Here is a 24,477-nt window from a genome sequence, read left to right on the forward strand (position 1 = left end):
AAGTACAAACACGGCTATTTAAGGTTATTATATACATTTGCCTATGATAAAATGCAGCTTAAAATACTTTCCTAACCTTTTTTTGCCAAGGTATGCTCATTGTTATGAGTCACCATAGTACTAAATCTGCGCTTTTTTTCAAAAATAATCATGGCTTACCCCTTTGGCATAGTTTCTTACAACAGTAAAGCAAATTATCTCTCGTTTTAGTTCTGAGTAGTGGCAAAAAGCAAACTTAGACACTGTACAACAGCAAATGTAAGGAATTTAGTATTACAGGGGAATGGAAATGACCAAAAAAGGCACAAATGCCATAACCTCATCCCATGCAGGGTTTTATTCCATCCAGACTGTTAAGTAATTGATCAAAGATAAAAAATCTTAGAAGCCCGCAGTTGGAAAGCCTGGTTTTCTAAATCTGCTGTATAAAAGTAGAACCGAGTCAGTGACATCACACATTGCACATAAAGGAGCATACGGAATGTGTGCAGAGGGACCATCTCCCAGCAAAGCCGGGGCGGGGGCAGATCCTGGTCCAGCAGCTGGAGGCCACGCAGCGGCCGAGCACCTCGTTGCTGCGGGAAGGACTGCGCTGCCGGTAAGGCAGAATTCGGAGGTTTGAGGGACCAAACTGCAGGTGCTGGTGCTCACGTTACTGGTTTCTTGCACAAGTTTAGCTAAATCACCTTAATCCTTCTATTTGCATCCCTGAAACTTCAGATTTCCCCTTCCTTGCATATATATATATAGAATATATACATTCCAAAGCACAAATACAGGCTGGGCAGAGAATGGCTTGAGAGCAGCCCTGAAGACAAGGACTTGGGGGTGTTGGTTGATGAGAAGCTCAACATGGGCCGGCAATGTGTGCTCGCAGCCCAGAAAGCCCCCCGCATCCTGGGCTGCATCCCCAGCAGCATGGCCAGCAGGGCGAGGGGGGGGATTCTGCCCCTCTGCTCCTGAGACCCCACCTGGAGTATTGTGTCCGGCTCTGGGGCCACCAACATAAGAAGGACATGGACATGTTGGAGTGGGTCCAAAGGAGGCCACAAAGATGCTGGGAGGGCTGGAGCCCCTCTGCTGTGGGGACAGGCTGAGAGAGCTGGGGGGGTTCAGCCTGGAGAAGGGAAGGCTCCGGGGAGACCTTTGAGCCCCTGCCAGAACCTAAAGGGGCTACAGGAAAGCTGGGGAGGGGCTGTTTGCAAGGGCATGTAGTGATAGGACGAGGGGTAATGGCTGCAAACTGGAAGAGGGGAGATTTAGATGAGATATTAGGAAGAAATCCTTTGCTGTGAGGGCGGTGAGCCCCTGGCCCAGGTTGCCCAGAGAAGCTGTGGCTGCCCCATCCCTGGAGGGGTTCAAGGCCAGGCTGGACGGGGCTTGGAGCAACCTGGGCTGGTGGGAGGTGTCCCTGCCCAGGGCAGGGGGTGGCACTAGGTGGTCCTTAAGGTCCCTTCCCACCCAAACCATTCTATGAGTCTATGATACATGTATTTACGGTGTGTATATATGTAGCTATTTCCAGTGTACAACCAGGCGAGGGTCTGCACCTTCCCATTGCTCCTCTAATAGTGAGGCCCAAACCACCAGCTTTTCACACAGGAAAGATCTCGAAACCAAAGCAGCTTTGTTCTGGCGTTGTTTGGTGTTAAGGAGAGGAGAAATGGGTCACTGGAGGCTGAAACCACGGTCCACCGCCTGAACAGGACCTTCCTTCCCCGGGCACTGGGTTGATGGGACCTCTGATGGCCGAAAGTGAATGGGAAAAGCCAAAGTGCCCCCATGTTGTGGCTGCCCCATCCCTGGAGGGGTTCAAGGCCAGGTTGGACGGGGCTTGGAGCAACCTGGGCTGGTGGGAGGTGTCCCTGCCCAGGGCAGGGGGTGGGACGGGATGGTCTTTAAGGCCTCTTCTAACCCGGACCATTCTGTGATTCTACGTGCGCAGAGACACCCTCGGGAGCCCGTTAAACGCGACGGTCCCGCTTCTCCATTGGTGTCTCGGGCCTTCCTGGCCGCAGCTGAGCCTGGCCGCCCGCGGCAACGGCGCTCGGTGCTGGCGGGGGCCTTGACGGAGCGGGGAAGGAGGGGAAGGCGGGGGCCCGGCCGGGCCGTACGTGTCGCCGGGGTCCCGGGGTGTGGGGGGGGGTGTGGGGGGGAGGCGGGTACTCCCTTCCCTGAGGCGGCGGCGCGCGGCCTCCCCCGTGAGGCGGCGGGCGGGAGCCCCGGCGGCGGCGGCCCCGCCTCGGGCTGCGTGACGCGCGTTGCCATGGCCACGGGTTTACGCTACAAGGGGCGGCGGGGGCGGCGGGAGGGGCGGGACGCTTCAGCACCGGCCCGGCCGCGGACAGCAGCGGCGGCGGCGGCGGCTCTGCCGAGCGGGGCCTGCGGCGGCGGCGGCGAGGGGCGGCGGCAACGGTGAGTCCCCCCGCGCCGCCCTCCCCGCGGGCCGCGCCGGCGTGGGGAGCCCCCGGGGCGGGCGGAGGGAAGCGGGCGGAGGCCGGCGGGCAGAGCTCGGGGGTCGGCGGCCGCCCCCAGCAGCCCCCGCCCGGGATGGGAAGGGTGCCCCGGTGGGGAAGGGGTGGTCTGTGGGTGGGTGAGTTCCGGAGCCGTTGGAAGCGTTTGGTCTCAGTTACAAAACTTTGCAATGGTTGCCTCGGGCTCGGCCTTTCGTCTCTCTTCGTAAGGCGTTTTCCATAAAAACTTTATCAACTTACCCAAAGAGCGGTTTGGCAAATTGGCGGCACTTGGGGTGGGGGGAGGTTCTCGTTGCACGCGAGCTCTGTCTTACGACAGACATTCGTTTGCATGAATCTTAAAAACTTCTTGAATTTTGGGCAAGACCTTCCTCACCAAATTATTAGTGGAAGTAGTAGAAGCACGGTATCCACGGCTTTGCTGTCCAATTAGCTGCTGGGAGCTCTGTCATCTCATCTAGGTGGCATAAAGTAGCACTGGTCCCTTTGGCCTTTTCTAGGTGTTCAGAAAGGGCCACCCATGTTCCCTGGGGAGGTCGGAGCCTGCAGGTCACACTCAGCCAAGCCTGCTGCGATTCTCTGCCCTTAAACTATTTGGAAGTGCTCTTCAAATAAGCATCCCTGCCTGCAAAGCAAAACTGGTTTCCAGCAACTCAGGGCCATTATTCTGTGTCTTCCCAGCCAGGGAATCACTCTCCTGTGCTCACTGCCTTCTCCCATCCACAAGCACATCTCTTTTGGTGCATCTCTTAAGCCACTGCAAATCTTTAACCATATTTATTATTCCATCAAAAAGAGCGTGGTGGACTACGCGGGCATGCACATTGTCTTCCACGTGCTGCATTAACAATAATAGTTTGTTCATGGCTCCCATAAAAAGCAATAAGGCAGGTATGAATAATGATGTGGATCACTGTTAAAGGCCAAGAAATGAATCATAAATTAAAGTGAATCGAGAGCAGGGACTCTCCCACACTTTATGCTCTCGTGTTCTCCTTTAATTATAGAGTCAGATGCGACTTACGTATGTCCCATTCAGAAATGTAAAACTGATCCCCTTGTCCTTTCATCCTCCTGTGTGCTGTGGCTGCAGCGTCCAGGAGTAAGGAATAAGTGCTTGATGTGTGGAGGGGAGAATAGCAGAGTCTGGGTTATACCTTCTACTCCTTTATATCTTAGCCCTTTTGCATTTCCACAGCTTAGTTTAAAGAGAACGGTATTAATTCCTTTAATTTGCCATTGCAGCAGACCTTTGACCTTTGGTAGTGTTGCTTGCACGCCGTCCCTGCTCAGCTATGCATTAGAGGCATAACTTTACAGCAAATGTAGTTTTGTTGCCTCATTAGGCATCAGACACACAGCACTGTAGTAAGGACTATGTGCTCTATAATGATTCAGCTGCCAGAAAGAGAGACGTCTGATGTCGACCCTTGTGAGCAAAGGCCTGAACTTAAATTCCTGCCCTGGAGAGCATATCAACAAATCCTGCTCAAGTTCAGAAGTAACTGCTGACGCAGTAGGCTGTGAGAATTTATGAATTCACTATAAATCAGGGAGAGATAAGAGGACCAAGTTCCTTGAGAGATCACATTGAAATCACAATGAGATTGAGTTATTCTGGAGAGTAAATTAAGCAGCATTTAGGCTGGCAGTGGAAATTCATTCATTAATTAACACCGCTTGAAGGAATGAAATTCTGCCTGTATTTTCAAAAGCACTCCTAATCCAGATTGGTTTCATGGCCTTCCTAGTTCTGGGCTCTGATGATCGGGCTCCATCCTCCACTGTAGCTCCGGGACTGGTGGGTGTGAACCGGGGCTCCTCACCTCCAGGACGAGTTTTGTCTGTGGATCGTGGCTTAGCCATAGTGAGGGGTGAAAATGTTGGTAGCTTGTGCTCGACGTTGCCTCTTTCATTCGTGTTGAACACCCCTTGGTGGGTAACCCTGGGGTTATTGACAGTGTTTGTTGAATTCCCAGTAGCTTGATAGTCATCTGCAGATGGGGATGGTATATATTTTATGGATGTATGGATGTGTATTTTTAGTGCCCAATGGTTTTAATGGCACAGGATGAAGCCCAAGGAACACTTACAAGATTTGTAGGCAAACTCCAATTCAAATTTCACCATCAAACTATAGGTAGCATGGAGCGAGGGATGGTTTAGTGGGACTGCACAGAGTAGAAATGAGCTCAGAATTTATCCTGCCGGCGTCAGGTGCCCAGCCACACACATACTGGGCCAGTTCTGCCCTCATTTACAGCAGAGCAATTTCTGGTCTGAGAACTGAATTTGTGCCATTTGGTTTCAAACATTAAAAAAAAAAAAAATCTTTTGAAAGTTACAGTCTGGCTTGTCTCCTTTGCCACCATGATCTCCATGCAAAAATAATTATTTGAAGCATCAGTACAGAATCTAAGATACCACAGGGAATCAGCAACATACCTGTTGTCTACTGCCATGCAGAATTAGAGTGCAGTACATGGAGGGTGAACATAGGTAGCTGTAAAATTTGAGCATAATATTGAGCACGGCTTCTTCATGTTGCATCATTGCTCACAGATAAACCATCATTTGGGGTTTTTTCTAGCTGAGGTATTTTTGTGGCCCTAAAAACTATTTCTTTCAGTACATGTTAACAAAAGAATGGTTTTCCTCCTTAAAACACTACAAACTGGTACAGCAGATGTCAATGTATGTCAACATCAGCTGATTTTCTTCTCCATTACCCTTTCTGCTGGATCTTTGCTTCTCTAGCAGGTCCTGTCTGCTTGACATCCAGTGTCACGTTGAATGTTTTTTCACGTTTGGTGATAGAAAGCTTGACTCAGTCTTTCTCAAAAATCGGTGTCGTCATCCACATGACGGTCATTATGCATTATTGATAGTGATGGAAAAGTCACGAATACACACATCTTTGCTGCAGGGCCTTAGCCTTTTGCTTTGGTTTATTGTTGCTTTATCTTGTCTCTGCATTTTAGTAATAGTGTCAACGGAGACATTTCGCGCTGCCTTCACCATGAAAGAGTAGCAGTACCCTGGTCCTGGTGCTGCAGCCATAATCCTTTTTCCTGACGTAGTTTGAGTGGAGTTGTGTGGTTTTTTACTTTATCACAGAACTCTAGAAGACATTTCAGTTATCAAAAAGCTATTTTCTAGGGGAATCCTAGCTCTTACTGATGCAGAATTAAGAATAAACTCTTATGCAGCAAGTGCTTTGAAGTTAATACATAATTCATATTTTTTCCCTGCTTTTACAATGTAACTCATAAAATTGGGAAAAAATAGCATTAAAAGAAAATCCCACTACTGCATTGTGCAGCCAGAGAATAACTTTCTAATATAAGTATGGGAATTAATTCATAAAAATATGAATTATACGTTAACATTATAAACACAAATAGTAGTATAAACAAACAGTGGAAGACGTAGTAATCTTTGAATACGTTCCCAGCTTTCCCTCTTATCAGTTCTGTGAGACACATTTCTGTGGAGGGTGCCAGCTAAGCCTGGGCCAGGATACAGAAGTTCTTTCCAACTCAATTTAAACTCGCCACTTGCTGCAACGATCACAAAGAGCCTTTATTCGGAGGGATCCCAGGCTGCTTAACAAATCAGCCTGCAGCCTGTGCCCAGAGTTCATGTCTTCTGCCGTAAAATGAAAATACTTCTGGAGTGAAACAGGATAATTGCTTAATAGGAAATACTTTTATAAAATATGCAGAGCAGAGCAGGAGCGATGCGGAGAGGGCTTTATGGAACATGAAGTGCATTCGTCTTCAGCTTTCTGGTTCACCCCAAGGAAAACTCTCCAAATCCATTCTACTACTCTACGTACTATCAAAATCCACCCTCCATACTTCAATGGCTCAGTACTGATTCAGAAGGAAAACAAAAAAACCAAACCCAAAAAGCATTGCATTGATTGAATGAGCTAAATGCAGCTTCCAGCAAGGCACGGCATTTTTTTGGAGTGATCAGTGAAAAAAAGGAAATCCATTCAATTTACTCTGTGTGTTGTATTGGAACCCTCTCAAAACAGACATGACTGCAAACCTGGCAGTATCCTCTGATGCTCTCATGACCAACGTCATCGCACAAGACAGGTTCTTGAGGATGTTCTGCCAATTTTGTAACTCACCGGGTCTCCCTTGGCGTAGATGAGGGGAAGAAGCCTCTGGAGAGTTTCTAAGGAGAGCCTTGACTTTGTAATGCCCTCTATCCACTGAAAACAACCCAGAATTAGGACTGTAATGGCAGGCTGCATGGCTCATCTCTCTTCCTCTGGCGTTTGAAGAGGAGAGATAATTATGAAGATGGTTAATAGATGGAAAAGGAGGATTGTTTCATTCTTTACCTTGCCTGCTTTTGCTGCAGTTTAGTCATAATAATGAGAGTTTTTGATAAGCGAGCTTCGGATTGAGTCACTGGTATCTCAAGTGAGTAAATAGATTTTGGTATTAGTCTGAGGAGCTAAGCAGAGCAATCACGCGCTGCTCTTGGAAGCCGGCAGGCACAAATGGGAGGCAAACATGTCTGGACAGGGGAGAGGATCCTTGGCTCTCGTTCTTGCTGACTCGGGGGAATCACCTTGAAATGCCCCGGGTCAGCTGATGGGGTGTCTGAGCAGCTTCTGCGCCCACTGAAGCCCATGGGAGATGCAGGGACCCCATAGGTTCGAGGGTCAATGTGCCTCATGGTGGGACCTGGGATTGGGAACACCCAAAAGCAGTGACCAACTGGGAACGTGTTCTCAAGCTGTATTCGAGGCACAGCGTGTGGGAGGGGGGAACCCAAAGCACAGAGCTATGCGTTATCTCTTAGACCCTGCTGGTTCTCATTATAGTCTTTTGCTCATTATGCACAGAGACATAATGGTAAAAGACTTCGAAATGAGTTTGTTCGTGCATATCATCACAATTCACATTTTGAATTCAGGAATAGGAAAATATTATCTTTGAGACCCAAGGTAGTTGTTGACATGGTTGTTTTTATTTTTGTTTTTACTTCAGTTAGAAAAATCCTGGGAAACACGAGTACAGAATAATGAAATGATGCACTTTTTCCTGTAATGACGGAGCCAATAAAAGGCAGCCATTGAGAATAATGTCCCAACTGCCAAAGCACTTCATCAATCTCAGCTGCTGCTTCTATGAACATATTATATAATAATGGGTGTTCTTCTACAAAAAAAATGCACAGGTCTCTCTCTCCTTCCCCGAAATATCACCAGGGGAAGCCATTAATTCTACTCTAGTGTTAATCTATTCCATCAGGATGATATATCCATTAATGGATATCATATATCCATTAAACCTTCCACCCTCACACAGAAAGAAATAACAATAGTTCATTGTTAAAAAGACTAAATTATTTTTTTTTCTTTTTAAGTAACTGATCATATATTTGTCTGACTTTTCCTTCAGGAGGCAAGACTCCACATGCTGATTCTCTTTTATCTAAGCAGTCCAGAACTTCTTTTCCTTGCCATTGAAGACATAACTGGCTTCTCACTTTCAGGCTAACCAGAGCTCAGCCTTTGCTAGACTTAACCCTTTATTCCCAGCTGCAAACACAAGCCATCACTGCACGGATTTGGGGAGCAAGTCAGGGAACACGCATTCATTCAATTAGTACATCACGAGTTGGAAAGCAAAGGAAAGCTGCAGACAGGCCCTGGTACAGCAGGGCACAGAATGAGGAAACCAAGTACTTGATTTCTGGCAGCAGTAAAAATAGCGTATTCAGTGATAAAAATATCACTGCCATAGCATGGGGGAAAAATCCATAATATTCTTAATAAAATGAATAATACATTCCATATCTCCTTGGGCTATTATTTCAGCTTTTCCTGCAGATTATGCATATATTTACACTCAAGTCATACTTGCAAAGTTATCTTTACTCAAAAGCATATGTACTTTCAGGATAAATATTGAGATTGTGGAGCACAGCTATGTGACAAGGAGTAAATTCGCACATATATCGAATCACGATGGACAGGGCCTTACTCGGGCTTGTTTAAGGAGCCTTATGTAGGTGTTATGAACTTTGTGGGATGAGGTCTAGAATGGAGATCTTTGAAGGAAGGCCTAAAAAAGACTACCTATCTGTCAGCCCATCTTTGAAATGAGAAACAAATATTAAAAAGCGCCTTTATGACAGCATACTGATATTTAAAAAAAATTCAAAAAGTTTTAAAAATTTTTTTAGAAGTTGTAATTCCTGCATAGCCAGTCAAAGGGCCATTCAGTACGTGGAAATTCCAGCAACAGGCAGAATCCTGGGCTTACTGTAAATGAACCAACAACCTAGTCTGCCAGGAAACGAGACCTTCCTGTCATCTGCACGCATTTTTAGAAAGAACATGAAGCCACTACACAATTCATAATATTTAATTTTGCTGAGTTGTTATTAGTTCTATTTTTTTTGTAAGATTCCACAATGCCCCTTCTAATTTGCACGTCTATTAATAATACTAAATTTTTTTTCAAAATCCCATAGAGAAAATAGCAAATTTGTTAATATCTTTGCAGAGGATTAAGTATGACCCGAAACCCAGAGTCTTTGTAAGCACTTCTGTGTCTTTCCACTGCTTTTACCTTATAATTTCCGACTTAAAAGGCTATTGTTATGACTGCAGGACTGCCAAGTTGTAATGCATGATTTATTATGTTACAGCAGGTGACTGGTAGTTAACATTTATCTCAAAATGAATGTTATTGTTTGTTGGTTGGGTTTTTTTTTTCCTGCAGCTTTCCCTGGGACGTTCATGTTTTTGTCAGTGACAAGATGACAATTCGTATTTTTACCAAAGGATCCAGTGAGTCATCCTATTAACTCAGCTGAAATACATGCTTGACAATCGTCCTGCCACGGTAAGTCAGTGGGATTTTGCATTCTCTCGGGAAATGTTATTTGGGAGTGAATCCATAGCACGCATTTGGTAGTACAAATATCTTTACCTAAAGTAGTAACTTCTCAGTGATGACCACAAACCAAACCAGACCAAATATTGCACGTCACACCTATTTTTTTTTAAAGTAATTAAAGTATTTTGGAGCAAATGAGAAGTCTGGCTGTGCCTCATACCATGCTATTTAAAAGGACTTGGTTTGTTTGAACCTGGAGGCCATGTAAGAAGGAACATCATGCGTTGTGGGAACTGATATGAAGGCGTGATGTATCTGGCCTTGAAAATGTTGCCCTGTGAGGGGATCCACACGCAGCTAAGAACGAGCATACCATGAGTCATGATGGAAAAATTCAACATCTAAAAAACCCCAAATCTCCAGGATGACATAACATGGATTATGTATTCGTACTGGTTGCCCAAATTAAACTCCTTAGTTATTTTGTCCCTCCTGAGAACTCCCAGCTCATCAAGCCAATATCCTGTAACGTTCCAGTAGAGGTGTAGGCTACTCAGTTCCTTTTCCCAGCTTTGTGCTATAGGAGACTACGGCTGCCCTTGGGTCGTACTGCTCTGCCAATCGTTTTCCTTTGGGAGAAGGGGCTGTGAGGGCTGGTACATGACTCTCTTGCTTTTCCCTGTTCCTTGGGTTGGGTTGGAGAAAAGGTAGGACATGTTTTTGTTGATAAAGTCTCTCCTTTTCTGCTTACTTGTTCTGCCCTTGAAGTTGATATTCTATGTCATAATCCAAGCAAGCTGCTTTCTGCTTAAGTGTATTTTGCACACCATGCACCCTTATCTCACAGGAGAAGAGCATATGGCCTTGAGTTATTATTTGTTATTTCAGGGTAACTAGATGGTAACTGTACTGAAAACTTATGGCAACTCATGCGTTATCTCATGATAACAGGATAAATAAACAGGATCTTCACTGCATGCATTAACATTAATGGAAGGAAAAACTCATGAAAAACACTGTCAAACCAGTTTAAATATGTCCCCATTTAGGTTTCCCCAGATGCTTTACTGCTTCTACTTGTCTCATACGCATTTAAATTATCACTGGGACTCCTTCCACATTTGACATTCTTGCCTTCCGAGTTAATGCCAGCTGCAGTCCTTAAGTCACTGAGCATGCAAAATACTTTAAAATGTCCAACAGAATAGAGAAATGCAGCTTTGAATTAAAATACAGCTTTAGGAGGATCGTTGAAATCATTAGTGATGCATATAATACGTATGCAGCAAAACCAATACAGAGATCTAAGGGCATCTCTGAGGTGACCCCCAAAAGCAAGGCTACCACAGCAGCTGACAAGGCATTTTGCTCCATCTATAAAAGGTCCCTTCGCAACTGATTTCAAGTGCAAACAAAATAAAGACAATGGGAACATTAAAATATTCCGTGCAATTGTTGTAAAACAGACAAGTCGGGGAGCAGATAAAAGCAAAGGGAAGAGAGTAGAGCTAACACAGCTGCACGACAATTGTGTCAGATGTGTTCGGCTTGAGAATGCCAGCGCAATGCAAACCCTTTGAAAATACACTGAAGCGACATTATGGAGTATATAAAAAGAGAACCTTAAACAGTTTATCGGTAAAATATGAGCTAAATTTGATGAGACTGTCCTCTAGACTGTAAGTACCTGTTTCTATGAAAGTTGCGTGGAACGTGAAAGCTGTCAAAATTTTTATTCATTCAGATGTAACGCCAGATCTGCTTTTGGTTTTTTGACCAAGCTGGTGTATGGCAGAGTGCTAAGAGGTGGTCAACTAAATTGTAATTAGCATCATTGTAATGTAATTGTAATGTAATTGTAATGTAATGATCAATTAGCATCATTGTAAAACCAAACTCATAGTTGTTTGGTCCAAACCCCAGTGAAAAAAATGAGAGTCTCTAATTTCGATATAAAAATAAATAGTAAAAATCAGCAAAACTATGTTTAATGGTCCCACAGTAACTAAACATTTTTCCACGTTGCCACCACGTCATCAGCTGAAAGTGACCACTCAAGGACAAGTTGGGACTTGAATCAGGGAAATATTTTTCTAACCTTATAATAAGGATAATATATCACAAAACTTGACTAGGTCTGATCCGTCTTATTCTGTGCTTCTCTAGCCAGTGTATGTAAAAGAAAACACCCTGAAAATTACTTTTCCTCATCGCTTTATGTGGCAGAGATCTTAAATGGGGCAGGATTCAGGGTCCATTGCAGTTTATAGTAACATTTTAAATCCCATAGACGCAAAAACTAAGAAAAATCACTAGGAAAGAGTTTCAATAAGTTACAAGTACTGATGAAGTGAAGAAAAAAACCCTCTTTCAATAAACAATTTCAAAGGCTATTTGTGCCTTTCACTGCCACAGTGCTAGCGTTTATGCAACCTTCTATTTATGGACCATGTATGGACTCCGAGATAGGAAAACATGGAATGTGAAACACATGAAATGCTTTTAGGTATTCATGTGGAAGAAGTTACAGAAACTGAATTCTTTGACAGGGCGCAGCAGGGCAGACCCAGGCAAGGCTGGGAATGCGGGTGCCGGCGAGTAAGAGCTCTCAAAGTCTGTGTCACCTATGTGGTTACCCTGGATGGCATGATGCTGCTGCTGGCAAAGGGGCAGTGGGATATAGCTGCCTCCAGGGATCATCCTCCAGTGCAAACATCACCAGTTTACGAAGAATGAAGCCATTTTCCAGCCTCTTTTTCAGTTAACCGACCCGTCCCCAGCACTCGCTTGTGTACGGCTTCGTCTGGCCGCTGTGGTCACATGCAGTGTGTTGCCTTCCCTTCGTCCCTCGGTCTCTCTTGTTTTACACAATGCTTTGACTAACTACAGACTCCATACTGCTGCTGATTTATTGTAACTGAGGCTTACTTGCATTAATAATAACTCCTGACGTTAGCCTGAGCACCTCAGTAAATAAATTTGCTACTGCTTTAAGAAATAATGTTCCTAATGACTATAAAATTGCCTGGAAATTGTTCTTGTTGTCAGATAAGATTAAGGAAAAGAAAAAGAGAAAGTCCTTCTAGGAAGGTGCAGGGTTATGTACTGTGTTGCAAGCTGGAAGAAAATTAGTAAATAATAATGATTTTAAAAGTTGATTTAGCTCTATCTGCAAATTAATTACATTCTTGACAACTTAATTCCTGTTTTTCCTAAGACATTTCATTTTCCTTATTTGTCAAAGTCAAAGGCATTATTTCAGCACATAATTCTTAGGATTTATCATAAGACGTTTCTCAGACATTAATGTTGAGGCTCTGAACACAGAAGGCACCACCAGATTCTCCAGGAATCACTTTAGAGAAATGACATTTTGAGGTATGGCTCTTCAAGACAAAAGACAGATTTACTGACATTACCTTTTCCTGTCATTTTTAAATCTTGGTATATTGCAATAAAATCTAAAATAACTAAAAACTTGTAGCAATAAAGGAAGGATTTCTAAGCTTATTTAGGGATACTTCCATCTTCCGACTTTCAAAAAGTGTTTGAAGAGGGTCCCTCTGCTAAAAAAGGGGATTGAATTTCAACATTCCCTTCTCGAAGCCCTTTCCTTTGCATCACAGCATTAACCTTGAGAAGCTCTCTCTCAGTTTTGCAATATCAGACCAAGCACGTCACAAAAACTACTGCTTATACAATAATTCCGACAACTGTAAGTTTGCTAGTAGAACATTAGAGCTGGTCCACCGTAATCTGACGCATCAGTAACACAAATGTGGCAGCAAAAGGTTCATGCAAAACTCTGGCCTCCTGATCTCTCGCTGCACCCAGTGTTGTGCTGCTTCCAAAATTCACAGTGCCTTGCTGTAACAGCTATTTTTGATGATAAAAAAATGTCCTGGGATGTCGTAAGGGCTATGAAGGATGGATAGAAGTTTTTCATAATAATAATTTGTGGTAGTAAGCGAATTAGCATGGGGTCATAACAATAAATAGCTAATGGTAAAGTCATAAGCATGTAAAACAGGCAGTTCTGTGGATGGCAATTTCTCTCCCTTTTTGTTTCTTCTAAATGCCTGCAGAAAGGTGTGTTTCTGAGTATGTGTGAAACACATATGTATTTGCATGTTATGTATATGGACAATACTATACCAGGAATTGGTACCAGGAGCAATGCCAGGAACTACATGGTTGTACCAGAACTGTGGGACTGAATCCAAGACCTTCACACCATCAATTCAGTGGCAATTAAACTCCCAACTTGGGGCCTGATTTAGCCAACTTTTAAAGCACGCGTTTAACTTCAAACATATGCTTAGTTCCATTCTTTTTTGCTGTAATGAGGCCAGAAAGGTGCTTGAAATTACATATGCTCTTGATTAGCTTGCTTTGGAGCTGCTAGTATAGTAGAAGTATGTGAGAAATAGCTCCATAATATTCCCAAGGTATTTGTCGGTTCACAAGTTACTTGAAATTACTGAAATACAGAATGTGGAATCGGAAGGCGAGGGAAGGAAAATGTATGACAGCGTGCATATGGAGTCACTACTGATTAAGAAACAGCAGTGTTGACTTTTCAGTAGTGTTATTACTCAGTATAGTTTTACTTTATTTTTATTCTTGAGCTGTAGCTGAAAAAAATATGGTTTAGCCATCTGTCTGCAGAAGCATTTCTCCATGCCGCAGTAGTACATTTGCAGTGTTCCCAGATACCCAAAAGTCACTTCTTTCACCCGGCTGGTGACTCACTGAACCGCTTCAGATCACACCTGAACGTCACCTGAGTTTCGCATCTCCAGTCGCTTTTCTTCAGTCTCCTCCAAACTCCAGCGTTGCCCCAGCCCGGCTGGGAGACACGGCTTTCTCTGGGCAGCGCTCCCCAGTGCTGCCTTCTGAGAAACAGCCATCGACCTGCAAGGATTTCATAGTTTTTCCATGAACTTCCGTCATGAAGTTCAGTGTCATGTTACAATTCCCATCCTGTTTGTATGTGGTACTAAGGAATACAGTCGTCTTTATTTTTGTATTCTTTTTAGATCCTCAGGAGGCATTTCAACAGCAATGAACTGAATTCCCTTGCTATGTAACAATTTATTGCAATTATTTTAAAATTCTTTTTGGTTTCCCTGAATTCTCTCTGTACTAAGCTCGCACAAACCCAAGAGAAATATTCTTAAAACAAGCCTTAGCTAATACATTCAACAACAAAGGAGAAAGCAAAATTATCATGTTTGTGCAGACAAAAAGAAATTCTTTTCAGTAATCAAAGTTGTTTTCAGTAGCTGTACCTCCGTCTATAAACTGTCTAAACAGCAGCCTCCCACGGGTTGAGGACATCCATGTCTGACTCGGGAGAGTAAAGAAATGCCCAGAATAACTGTAGTGACACTGGCATCAGTGGGCACCTAGTGCTCAGTGACGTTTTATTTTCTGTAGTTCCTTAAATTCTTTATCTACTGTAATCACACCTAATTATATAATTCTATGGTTGAGTTTAATTATATTCACAGTCTACATAAATAAAATCTAAAAAATAAAGGATTCACATTCCCATTACAAAAAATTAATTAAAACAAAGTTTACATACGATCAATTAGAACATTTTTAAAACAAATGTTGCAGGGTTTGCAACTTTTTCTTTCTCATTGTAAAAAGTAAATAAATTATCCATGCTAACGTCTGTCTGCTTGCTAGCTATGATGATAGGAAGACAAGATATAATTTTAAACTGAGGAATTCCAGAGCCTGAGCTGGAATATTTCTTTACAGGCTTTACTGGCTTTCTTGTGAGGTTTTAGGGTAACAGTGCAGACTGGAAGGGGTTTTCTTATCGATTCTGGAAACCATAACTTGCAGCGTTGGTACATTTGTGTGGCAACATGGTTAATGGGTTAGAAGGAAAATATTTTCATAGAATCAGAGAATCAGAGAACCATAGAGTTGGAAGGGCCCTCTGGAGATCATCTAGTCCAGCCCCCGGCCAGAGCAGGGTCACCCAGAGCAGGTGGCACAGGAACGCCTCCAGGCGGGTTTGGAATGTCTCCAGAGACGGAGACTCCACCACCTCTCTGGGCAGCCTGTGCCAGGGCTCTGCCACCCTCAAAGGAAAGAAGTTCCTCCTTGTGTGGAGATGGAACTTCCTATGGTCAAGTTTGTGCCCTTTACCTCTTGTCCTGTCACTGGGCACCACTGAAAAGAGCCTGGCCCCATCCTCCTGACACCCACCCTTTCAGTATTTATAAGTGTTGATAAGATCCCCCCTCAGTCGTCTTTTTTGCAGACTGAATAGACCCAAATCCCTCAGCCTTTCTTCATAAGAGAGATGTTCCAGTCCCCTCATCATCTTGGTAGCCCTTTGCTGTCCCCTCTCCAGCAGTTCCCTGTCCCTCTTGAACCGGGGAGCCCAGAACTGGACACAGCACTCCAGGTACGGCCTCCCCAAGGCAGGGCAGAGGGGGAGGATGACCTCCCTCCACCTGCCGGCCACACTCTTCTTGATGCACCCCAGGATGCCATTGGCCTTCTTGGCCACAAGGGCACATTGCTGGCTCATGGTCACCCTGTTGTCCCCCAGGACTCCCAGGTCTCTTTCCACTGAGCTGCTCTCCAGCAGGACAGCCCCCAACCTGTCCTGGTGCATGGGGTTATTCCTCCCCAGGTGCAGCACCCTACACTTGCCCTTGTTGAATTTCATAAGGTTCCTCTCTGCCCAGATCTCCAACCTGTCCAGGTCTCTCTGTGTGGTGGCACAGCCTTACGGTGTGTCAGCCATCCCCCCCCAGCTTTGTGTCATCAGCAGACTTGCTGAGGGTGCACTCTATCCCCTCATCCAGGTCATTGATGAATATATTGAAGAGGACTGGACCAGTACTGACCCCTGGGGAACACCACTCGTCACTGACCTCCAACTAGACTCTGTGACCCTAATCACAACCCTCTGAGCTCTGTCTTTCAACCAGTTATGTATCCACCTTACTGTCCATTCATCAAGCCCACTCTTCCTAAGCTTCCCTATGAGGATGCTGTGGGAGACCGTGTCAAACGCCTTGCTTAAGTCAAGGTAGACCACATCTACTGCCCTCCCCTCATCTCTCCATCCAGTCATGCCATCATAGAAAGCTATCAGATTACTCAAACATGATTTCCCCTTGGTGAATCCATGTTGAGTACTTCTGATAGCTTTCTTTTCCTCCACGTGCCTTGAGATGACGCCCAGAACGAGCTGTTCCATCATCTTTCCAGGGATGGTGGGGAGGCTGACCAGCCTGTAGTTCCCTGGCTCTTCCTTCTTGCCTTTTTTGAAGACTGGAGTGACGATTTTGGCTCAGAAACATAATGGAAACAGCTTAACAATTATCAAACATCCAGTTCAATGGCGACAAGTGGTATTAAAGGATGCGTGCGTATAGATGATCCATAGAGACTAAAGTACATCCAAGGCGTACAGCTAGATAAACAACGAGTGTGTCGCATCAGTCCTGCTTTTTAAACAGACTTCCTGGTCATTCGGTTGTTTTTAACTATGCAAGTCACTGAAGATAGAGGAAGATTTCTAGGCAGGACAGAAAGAACAAATTTGCTCATTTTGCTCATTTTAGCGCTTCACAGTGAAATTTATTTGGAGTTTCATTATGACCACCAAGTATTTCATGTTATTAACCTTTGAGCAGTTTTAAATGAAGTCTATATGGTTTACTGCATTTACTTTGAGTCACGGATTACACAATAACACAATGGTTTCTCAGCAGGATTAAAACCTGAGTACATTAAAATTCAATTAAAAGCCTGTGACAAGTGCAGCGGTTGACTCAGACCGTTAACTGGGATTGTGTCTCTGTAAAATGAACTGCTTTGGTACTGCATCGAGGAAGGAAGGAAGATATATATTTGCTATAACCAAGTGAAATGTCAGGCTCCCTTGTATTTGAGCAATTCTAACATTTTTCTGTTAATTTCTGTTTTTTTCCCTAGTTAGCCAACCGACATCACAATGACTGAGGACTTAGACCACAGATTCAGTAGTCTCACCTGGGATCAGATTAAAATCCTGGATCAAGTTTTAGCTGAGGTAATTCCTATTCATGGGAGAGGAAATTTTCCAACCCTGGATGTAAAGCCAAAGGATATCATTCATGTGGTAAAGGAACAGCTCATTGAAAAGCAAATCAACGTTCGAGACATCCGCCTGAACGGTTCGACAGCCAGTCACATCCTAGTAAAGCAGAACGGAACCAGTTACAAGGACCTAGACATCATTTTTGGGGTGGAACTTCCAAGTGAGCTGGAGTTCCAGGTTGTGAAAGAAGCAGTTCTTAATTGCCTATTGGACTTCTTGCCAAAATGTGTTAATAAGGAAAAAATCACAGCTCAGACCATGAAAGATGCCTACGTGCAGAAGATGGTCAAAGTCTCCACCGACCATGATCGCTGGAGTCTTATTTCACTGTCAAACAACAGTGGCAAGAATGTGGAATTAAAGTTCGTCAACTCGCTCAGAAGACAGTTTGAGTTTAGCGTGGACTCCTTCCAAATCATACTGGACTCCATACTAAATGTTTACAGAGCAACAGACTGCAAACTGACAGAAGACTCTCACCCCACTGTCATCGCCGAGAGTATGTATGGAGACTTCAACGAAGCAATGGACCACTTGAAGTACAAACTGATTTCCACAAGGAACCCGGAGGAAATCAGAGGAGGTGGCCTCCTGAAGTACAGCAATCTCCTGGTTCGTGACTTTAAGCCAGCAGACGAGGCTGAAATTAAATCTCTGGAACGTTACATGTGCTCCAGGTTCTTCATTGATTTTCCAGATGTTGCTGAGCAGCAAAGGAAAATTGAGTCATATCTGCGCAACCACTTCATTGGGGAAGAGAAAAGCAAGTATGACTACTTGATGACTCTGCGTGGAGTCGTAAATGAGAGCACAGTCTGTCTCATGGGACATGAACGAAGACAAACTCTGAATATGATCACAATTTTGGCTTTAAAAGTGCTCGGAGAACAAAATATCATCCCAAATGCAGCCAATGTAACATGCTATTATCAGCCTGCTCCATATATCAGTGACAGAAACTTCAGCAATTACTACATTGCTCACGGACAACCACCTATCATCTACCAGCCATACCCATTTCACATACAAATGCAAAGCAGCATGGTTTAGCGGCAGGAGGTTCCTCAACCTCAGCACATACACTCTTCTCTCTTTCCCGTTCTCTCCGTAATAAAGGCCTCATTAAAGCAAGTTTTATCATCATTTTTGATTTAAGGACATATTTTTGTGCAAGTTGCCAAAGTTATTTGGTTGGTCAATGTCTAAATAACCATTAAGCAGATCATAAAATAAGTGAAACGTCTAGCATTCATGAATTATTTATACCTTTATGTGTGTTTGGGCTATACTTTTTTGTTTTCAATGTAAAGAGAAGGATATAAATTATTCTAATTTTATAAAATGAAATGCACTAAGTTCTGGGTTCTAAAAAAATCTTAAGCAAAATTTAAACAGTGTAAAAGAAAAGTTAAGCCAAGAAAATACCTCTCAGTAGAAATGCCTGATTTTAGAAGTGTTAGTGTTCTGGGTGTGTTGAAGTAGATCATCTATCAGTTATACCCACGCAGTTCCAGCAACATTTTTTGGCAGCGCCTTTTGAAAATACGCATTGATGGGCTGTCTCTTGGTGGTTTGAGCTCTGCTTTACAGGCTCTGGTCTGATCACTCTTCAGCTCCCGTTAGAGACGTGAGGTCCCTCTCCTCTCCGGAGTACTGCTTAGTGATGGTTAGCAGGAACCATCCCCACCAAGAGCAGACTCAGTAGTTTTGTGTATCCAAAATTCCCACTGTTCCGAGTGAGAGATTTGGCTGCTTAAGTAATGCAGCATTGGACCCCAGGATCTGCCTCGCAGATAATGAAAGTTGTAAGAGAGACAACTATTCTGATTAAATTGGTCTCGAAGAACAAGGTGATAGCATGAGAGAGAAGGTGAAAATTGAGCACATAGGGCTTGCTTTCTATTGCTAATTTCTTATTGATCAGAGATGCTTTAATGCATAATAAACAGAGTCAGGAAAAACAGAAAAGCCCAGGACTGCGTTGTTTTTAGGTAAATTAAAGCAAATCCTTGGCAGTGGCATTTGAAAAAATATTTTATACTGGCAATGTCCTGTATATGTTTAAATACCTGCACACGTACACTGGTAGCAAATGACAATTTATCTTGTGATCAGGAAGTAAAACCTTAGTTACAAGTTTTTTTGTGGGTGTTTACCAAAGATAAGTTTTAAACATGTCACATAAGTGCCTCCCTGTGCCAGTTGCTCCATGAAAGTCATAACGGTGTTGGCAATCATGCTAGAGAGCGCCTGAATTACAAAAAGAGAAACATATTTCCTTGGTTCTCCACCGATGGGTCACAGAGCGGTTGTAGCACTGAAGGTCAGAGAGGTTTGCACCATTTGCTTCAGGATAAGCAGGTTTGGGACAGATGGATCTAAGGTGTTCTCACCGAAACTCCCGTGGTTTAGATGCTGAATACGGTACAAGAAGGAATATTAATGAAAAGGAGATGTAGAATGGGTGCGGTTGTAAAATTGGAACAGCCAACTGGACATGCAAGCAGTAGAGTTTCTCACATCTGACGCTTAACACGTCACTGTGTCACACTGCGCGTTCATTACTGGCACATCACTGCGCGTCCTCCTTGCCATCTTCAAAAACGCTGACTGCATTTTAGCTGCTTACAACAGCCGTCGGGTCTTAGAAACTTCTGCTACTTGGGAAACAGTGTTTGATTTATTTTACGCAGAAATACGCTACATACCACTATTTTAAAGCAAACGTTTCTAAAATTTCTAAGGTCTATGAAGTCCTATTGCCAGTGAAATGTAGCTTTCCTTTTTGCCATTGTATGCCTGTACAGTAGAACAAAGAGCTGTTTAAAGACAACTTTGTTGACCATCATCACTAAAGTCAACTCTTTTCTGTAAAATATAGTGCAAAAACCAATGTTTCTGTAACACAAGAAGGGTATACTAATCTACTTGGAAGCTGATTCATTTTGTGACATCTTTCATGAATATCGTACTACTATTTTTGCTAATTTTTCAAGTGTGTCCAGTTCCATGTCTAAAAGCACACTTTATTTCACTTCCACTAGTATCTTTCCATTGGCTAAACTATAGTTAATAAAATCGGCAATTCTAATTGCTATATTCTCAAATACGATAAAACCATATTTGCATGTAAGCACTTCTAGGGGTTTCCCCCTGTCGGAAGTAAAATGGAGTGAAACACGATGGATTTTGTATTTTAATTGAACCGTTCAGAGTTCAATTAATTCAGAGTTCAAAGGCAACCTTTACGTTTTGTTTGGTATTTGCCAAATTAAATAGCACTGTGAAATTCTGTAAGAGCCTTACGTAGGTTATGTCCCTGCTAATGCTCGTGCTTCAACACTCAGCACGTGTGATCTACAGGGCTGAAGGCTGGACTGGGCACAGCCGGGACTTTCCAAGGAATCTGTGGGAGTTAGGCATCCAAATGCCTTGAGTTTCAGGAGGGACTGGGCTCCTAAGCTCCCTAAATTTGTTTGAAAGTCTCAATCCATCTGCCTTGGCCTGTGACCTTACTGTAATGTAGCCACATCAACTCATTACTCCGCCACTCCTGGTTTCCTTGGTCGCCTGGTGGAGAAATGGGTTGATCTTCTCAAGAGCTGGGAAACAGGTCAGCCAAGAAGCAGCATTTTCAACGTGTCATGATCCATGGTTTCAACGTGCCAATGATCCATTACCCGGAGAAATGTTTCAAAAAGTTTGTTGGGTTTTTTTAACAAACAAGTAGAAACGTATCACCCTGTATAAAGGACTACAATTCTTTTTTGACTCGGACATTGTGAATATTATCAGGAATGGTGAACTAGCTCTGGATTTGTATAAACCAGCCTGCCCCCCTGTACAGCAACTGTTTATTTAAATATATATATGTAATTCTGTTACGTCTGTGTTTATACATCCAGGTTAGATAAGGAAGGACTCAGGCAAAGTCCATGGAGTTAGTGGGAAGAATCCACCTACTGTAATGGGCTTTGTGTGAGACCCCGGAAAAGCGTAAAGGACTTAACGTGAGTACCTAGAGGTAAAGGTACAAAGACATCAATATGCAAAAATGTCTCAGGTATAAATAAACCCTTTAAATTTATTGAAAAAGGTCTTGTATTTCTTACCTAGGGGTAGTTCAATCTTGAAGGTTAAGTGAGGTTTATATATAAGTATATATACAAACTCACATAGCTACACATACACGGGCAATTAACGAAATCTGATGGTTTAAAATATTTCCTTCCAGATGTTATATTGATACCTGGCAGCAGTATTTGACGTGGAGAGGTTTTTTCAAGGTAGTAGTGATTCTGTGAACTACTATTGAAAAGGGGATGATGTTGATTAGACTGCTGCTTGCAAAACAGTGATGTCAATGTGTACGATGAAATATTGTAACCTCTTCTCCAGCTGTTACTGATTTTACTATGTGCAGATATAAATCTACAAAGAATTGAGAGTTTTCTCAATACCGGTCTCCTGAGCTTCATGTTTACATTATAATTATATCTTGTTGTTCCAATCTGTTCAATAATTATAATACCCGGAAACTGTAATGCTGATTTTATTTAATCACATAAAACTTCTTGAGGTTTACAGCTTAAAGTAATCTAATGTTGTCGGGACCTAAGTGTTAAAGTTTCAAATGCTTTCCTAAAAAATGTCGTTTGAATTTTGTGTTACATTGTAAAAGGTCTTTTTGAAGCATATACTTTATGGTGGTTCCTTTAAAATGTACTTTGTGAGCTTTATACTTGACACATTACAAAGGTTTTTGCAATGGATAAAAGAAATGTAAAATCGTCCTCAGTCGAGATGTGATATCGTCTGTCGTGTCGCACTGAGCCTGCAGGTCTGTGAAACACGGGTCTGATTTACCACCCCGTCCCTTCAGAGTTCTAGCTGTGTAATTTGACTGATGTTAGAGAAGTTGCATCAACATCAATTCGGAGTTACGCAGGTGTGTATCCAAGATGATTTGTAGAAATACCTGGAGAAGGGCCAGCAGAGAGAGTTTGGCAAGGTCAGCATGATTCTTAAAGCTCGCTTGTTGTTCGATACGTTTTTCTATTAAACTAAACAAACGGAAGGGTTTTCAGGACAAAGCTGCAGATGAAAGAAGAAGTATTGCACTTAATGTGCCATCTGAAGCTGTTGAAAAAAATATTGTGATGCTAAAAATGTGTACTAATCACACAACTTTGTAGGTCATTAGTCCACAGTGTTGACTAGTGCCTTTGGGTATTTGGGGAGCGATCATTAAAATAACTTTCTTGTTTAACGTATGGTTTGCTTGTAATACCTTCATTATTCTGGTGGAACATCAATTCTAGCAGCCAAAACTGGCATGTTATAACTCCAAGAGCGCTAAACATGCGGTTAGGATTTGGTAGGTCAAAAAAACACCCAACTCAAATTTACCACTGATCCGCTGTCAGACCTGCGCTGAAGGTTCCAGAACAACCGGGTTGTCATCAGTGTCTTCCATACGTTTGAATGTCTCTACGCTAGTTGTCAAACAGGCTTGTGTCAAATATTCACATTTTAAGTGCCTAGATATATATTTATATAATAAAAACATGACTGACTGCTCGGTAAATAAAATTAATACTTAACTTGACAAATGATTTGACTTTACATATGCCTAAAAATATATTTTACCTCCACTGAATGCACATCCCCATAAATCTAAACACATATTTATCCAGGCCGTAGAATTCTTGTTGAGCACGAACGCGGCCAGTGCCAGTGATGTTGGACCAAGGTCAGAGAAACTCCTACAAACTCTGAGGTTTCAGTTAGGCGACTTAACCACATTCGTCACAGTTAGATTTCTGGTTGCTTACTTGGATTTTCTCTTTTGGGGGGGTTTTGGGTTTTTTTTCGTTGGGTGGAGTTTTTTTTGTTGGCTGGATTTTGGACTACTGCTTATTAATTCAACCCCATTTTTTTCAAAGGACAAGATAAAATTGTTCTTTCTTCCTCAGGGTGTCAATACGCTGGTAGATGCTCTGGACCCTCCGGTGCCTTACGGAGGAGGGGAAGGAACATGTCAGAGGTTTTGGCCCCGTGTGAGAGCTTGGAAATTCCTGACTTGGGTGTTTATTGCCTTTTAGCCTCTTGTGGTGTTGGCTGCGCAGTGAAGACACCCGCTGCGGTTCACATAAGGCAAAGATGGTGGAGAAGGGGAGGAAAAGCAGCTGGGGTTGGTGTGCCTCGGCAGCCTGAGGGTGCCGGAGAGGTTCCCTCGCCCTCGCCAGCCCCTTCGCGCTGCCCCCCAAAGCCCCTTCACTATCAAAGGCCTGATGGGATTGAAGGGCTGGGAAGAGGAATGGCAACCCGTTGTGCAGGGGAATCCGCGGATCTCCTCTCTGCTTTAGTGATGCTCAGAAATTGACTCAAAATGGTCTTCACCGTTTTACCACTTTGATCATGGCTGCGTAGCTCTCCCTGGGGCACGCGGTGCCATCCCGGGCTCTGGGTACAGGAGGGCAGCGAGACACCTGCTGCAGTCTGGGGAAACCTTTTTTTTTTCTTTTTCTTTTTTTTTTTAACATTGCTCAAATATGCTCTTTCACCTGTTTTGCATAGTGGAATGGATACATTTTTGTAAAAGCCTTCCCATTTTTTTAACCAGTAATAAGCATTTGATCATAATTTCATTTCCTGACCATTTCTTTTCTTTTATACAGCCCTTCTGCCTCTTAATAAAACGGTAAGTGGGGAAACGGGAAGGCAGCCCACATAGGGGAGTTTAATACTCACCAGACACTTTCCTGAGGAATTCGAAATCTAAGGAAATACATGAAGGTAACGGAGGGCTGTTTTGTTTTCTGGTCCATCTCCCACTTTTTCTGCTCCATCAGTCTCCATCATTAAATACTATTTCATAAGCAAGTGATTTTCTTCTTACCAGCTGCTTCCACACTCAGCTCCATTTCATCTTGTACCATTGCAGAACCTGTGTTTCTGAAATCACAATTAGTTACCATGGAAAGCAATTCAATACCGTAATAAATACACT

General features: G+C 43.2%; 1 protein-coding gene across 1 annotated transcript; it reads left to right on the forward strand.

Annotated features, from left to right (window-relative positions):
- Positions 1-2,308: 2,308 nt before the first annotated feature.
- On the forward strand, positions 2,309-19,421 carry TENT5D (terminal nucleotidyltransferase 5D). The gene is made up of 3 exons (XM_074600354.1): positions 2,309-2,415; positions 9,230-9,352; positions 17,321-19,421. The coding sequence occupies exon 3, from the start codon at positions 17,340-17,342 to the stop codon at positions 18,513-18,515; it is 1,176 nt and encodes a 391-aa protein (XP_074456455.1). The 5' UTR covers positions 2,309-2,415; positions 9,230-9,352; positions 17,321-17,339; the 3' UTR covers positions 18,516-19,421.
- The last annotated feature ends 5,056 nt before the right edge of the window (positions 19,422-24,477 follow it).

Source organism: Larus michahellis, chromosome 9 (assembly GCF_964199755.1).
Source record: "Larus michahellis chromosome 9, bLarMic1.1, whole genome shotgun sequence".
Lineage (NCBI taxonomy): Eukaryota > Metazoa > Chordata > Aves > Charadriiformes > Laridae > Larus > Larus michahellis.

Bases quoted from the DNA above. Each gene is read 5' to 3' on its own strand.
- TENT5D (XM_074600354.1), top strand. From the start codon at position 17,340: ATGACTGAGGACTTAGACCACAGATTCAGTAGTCTCACCTGGGATCAG.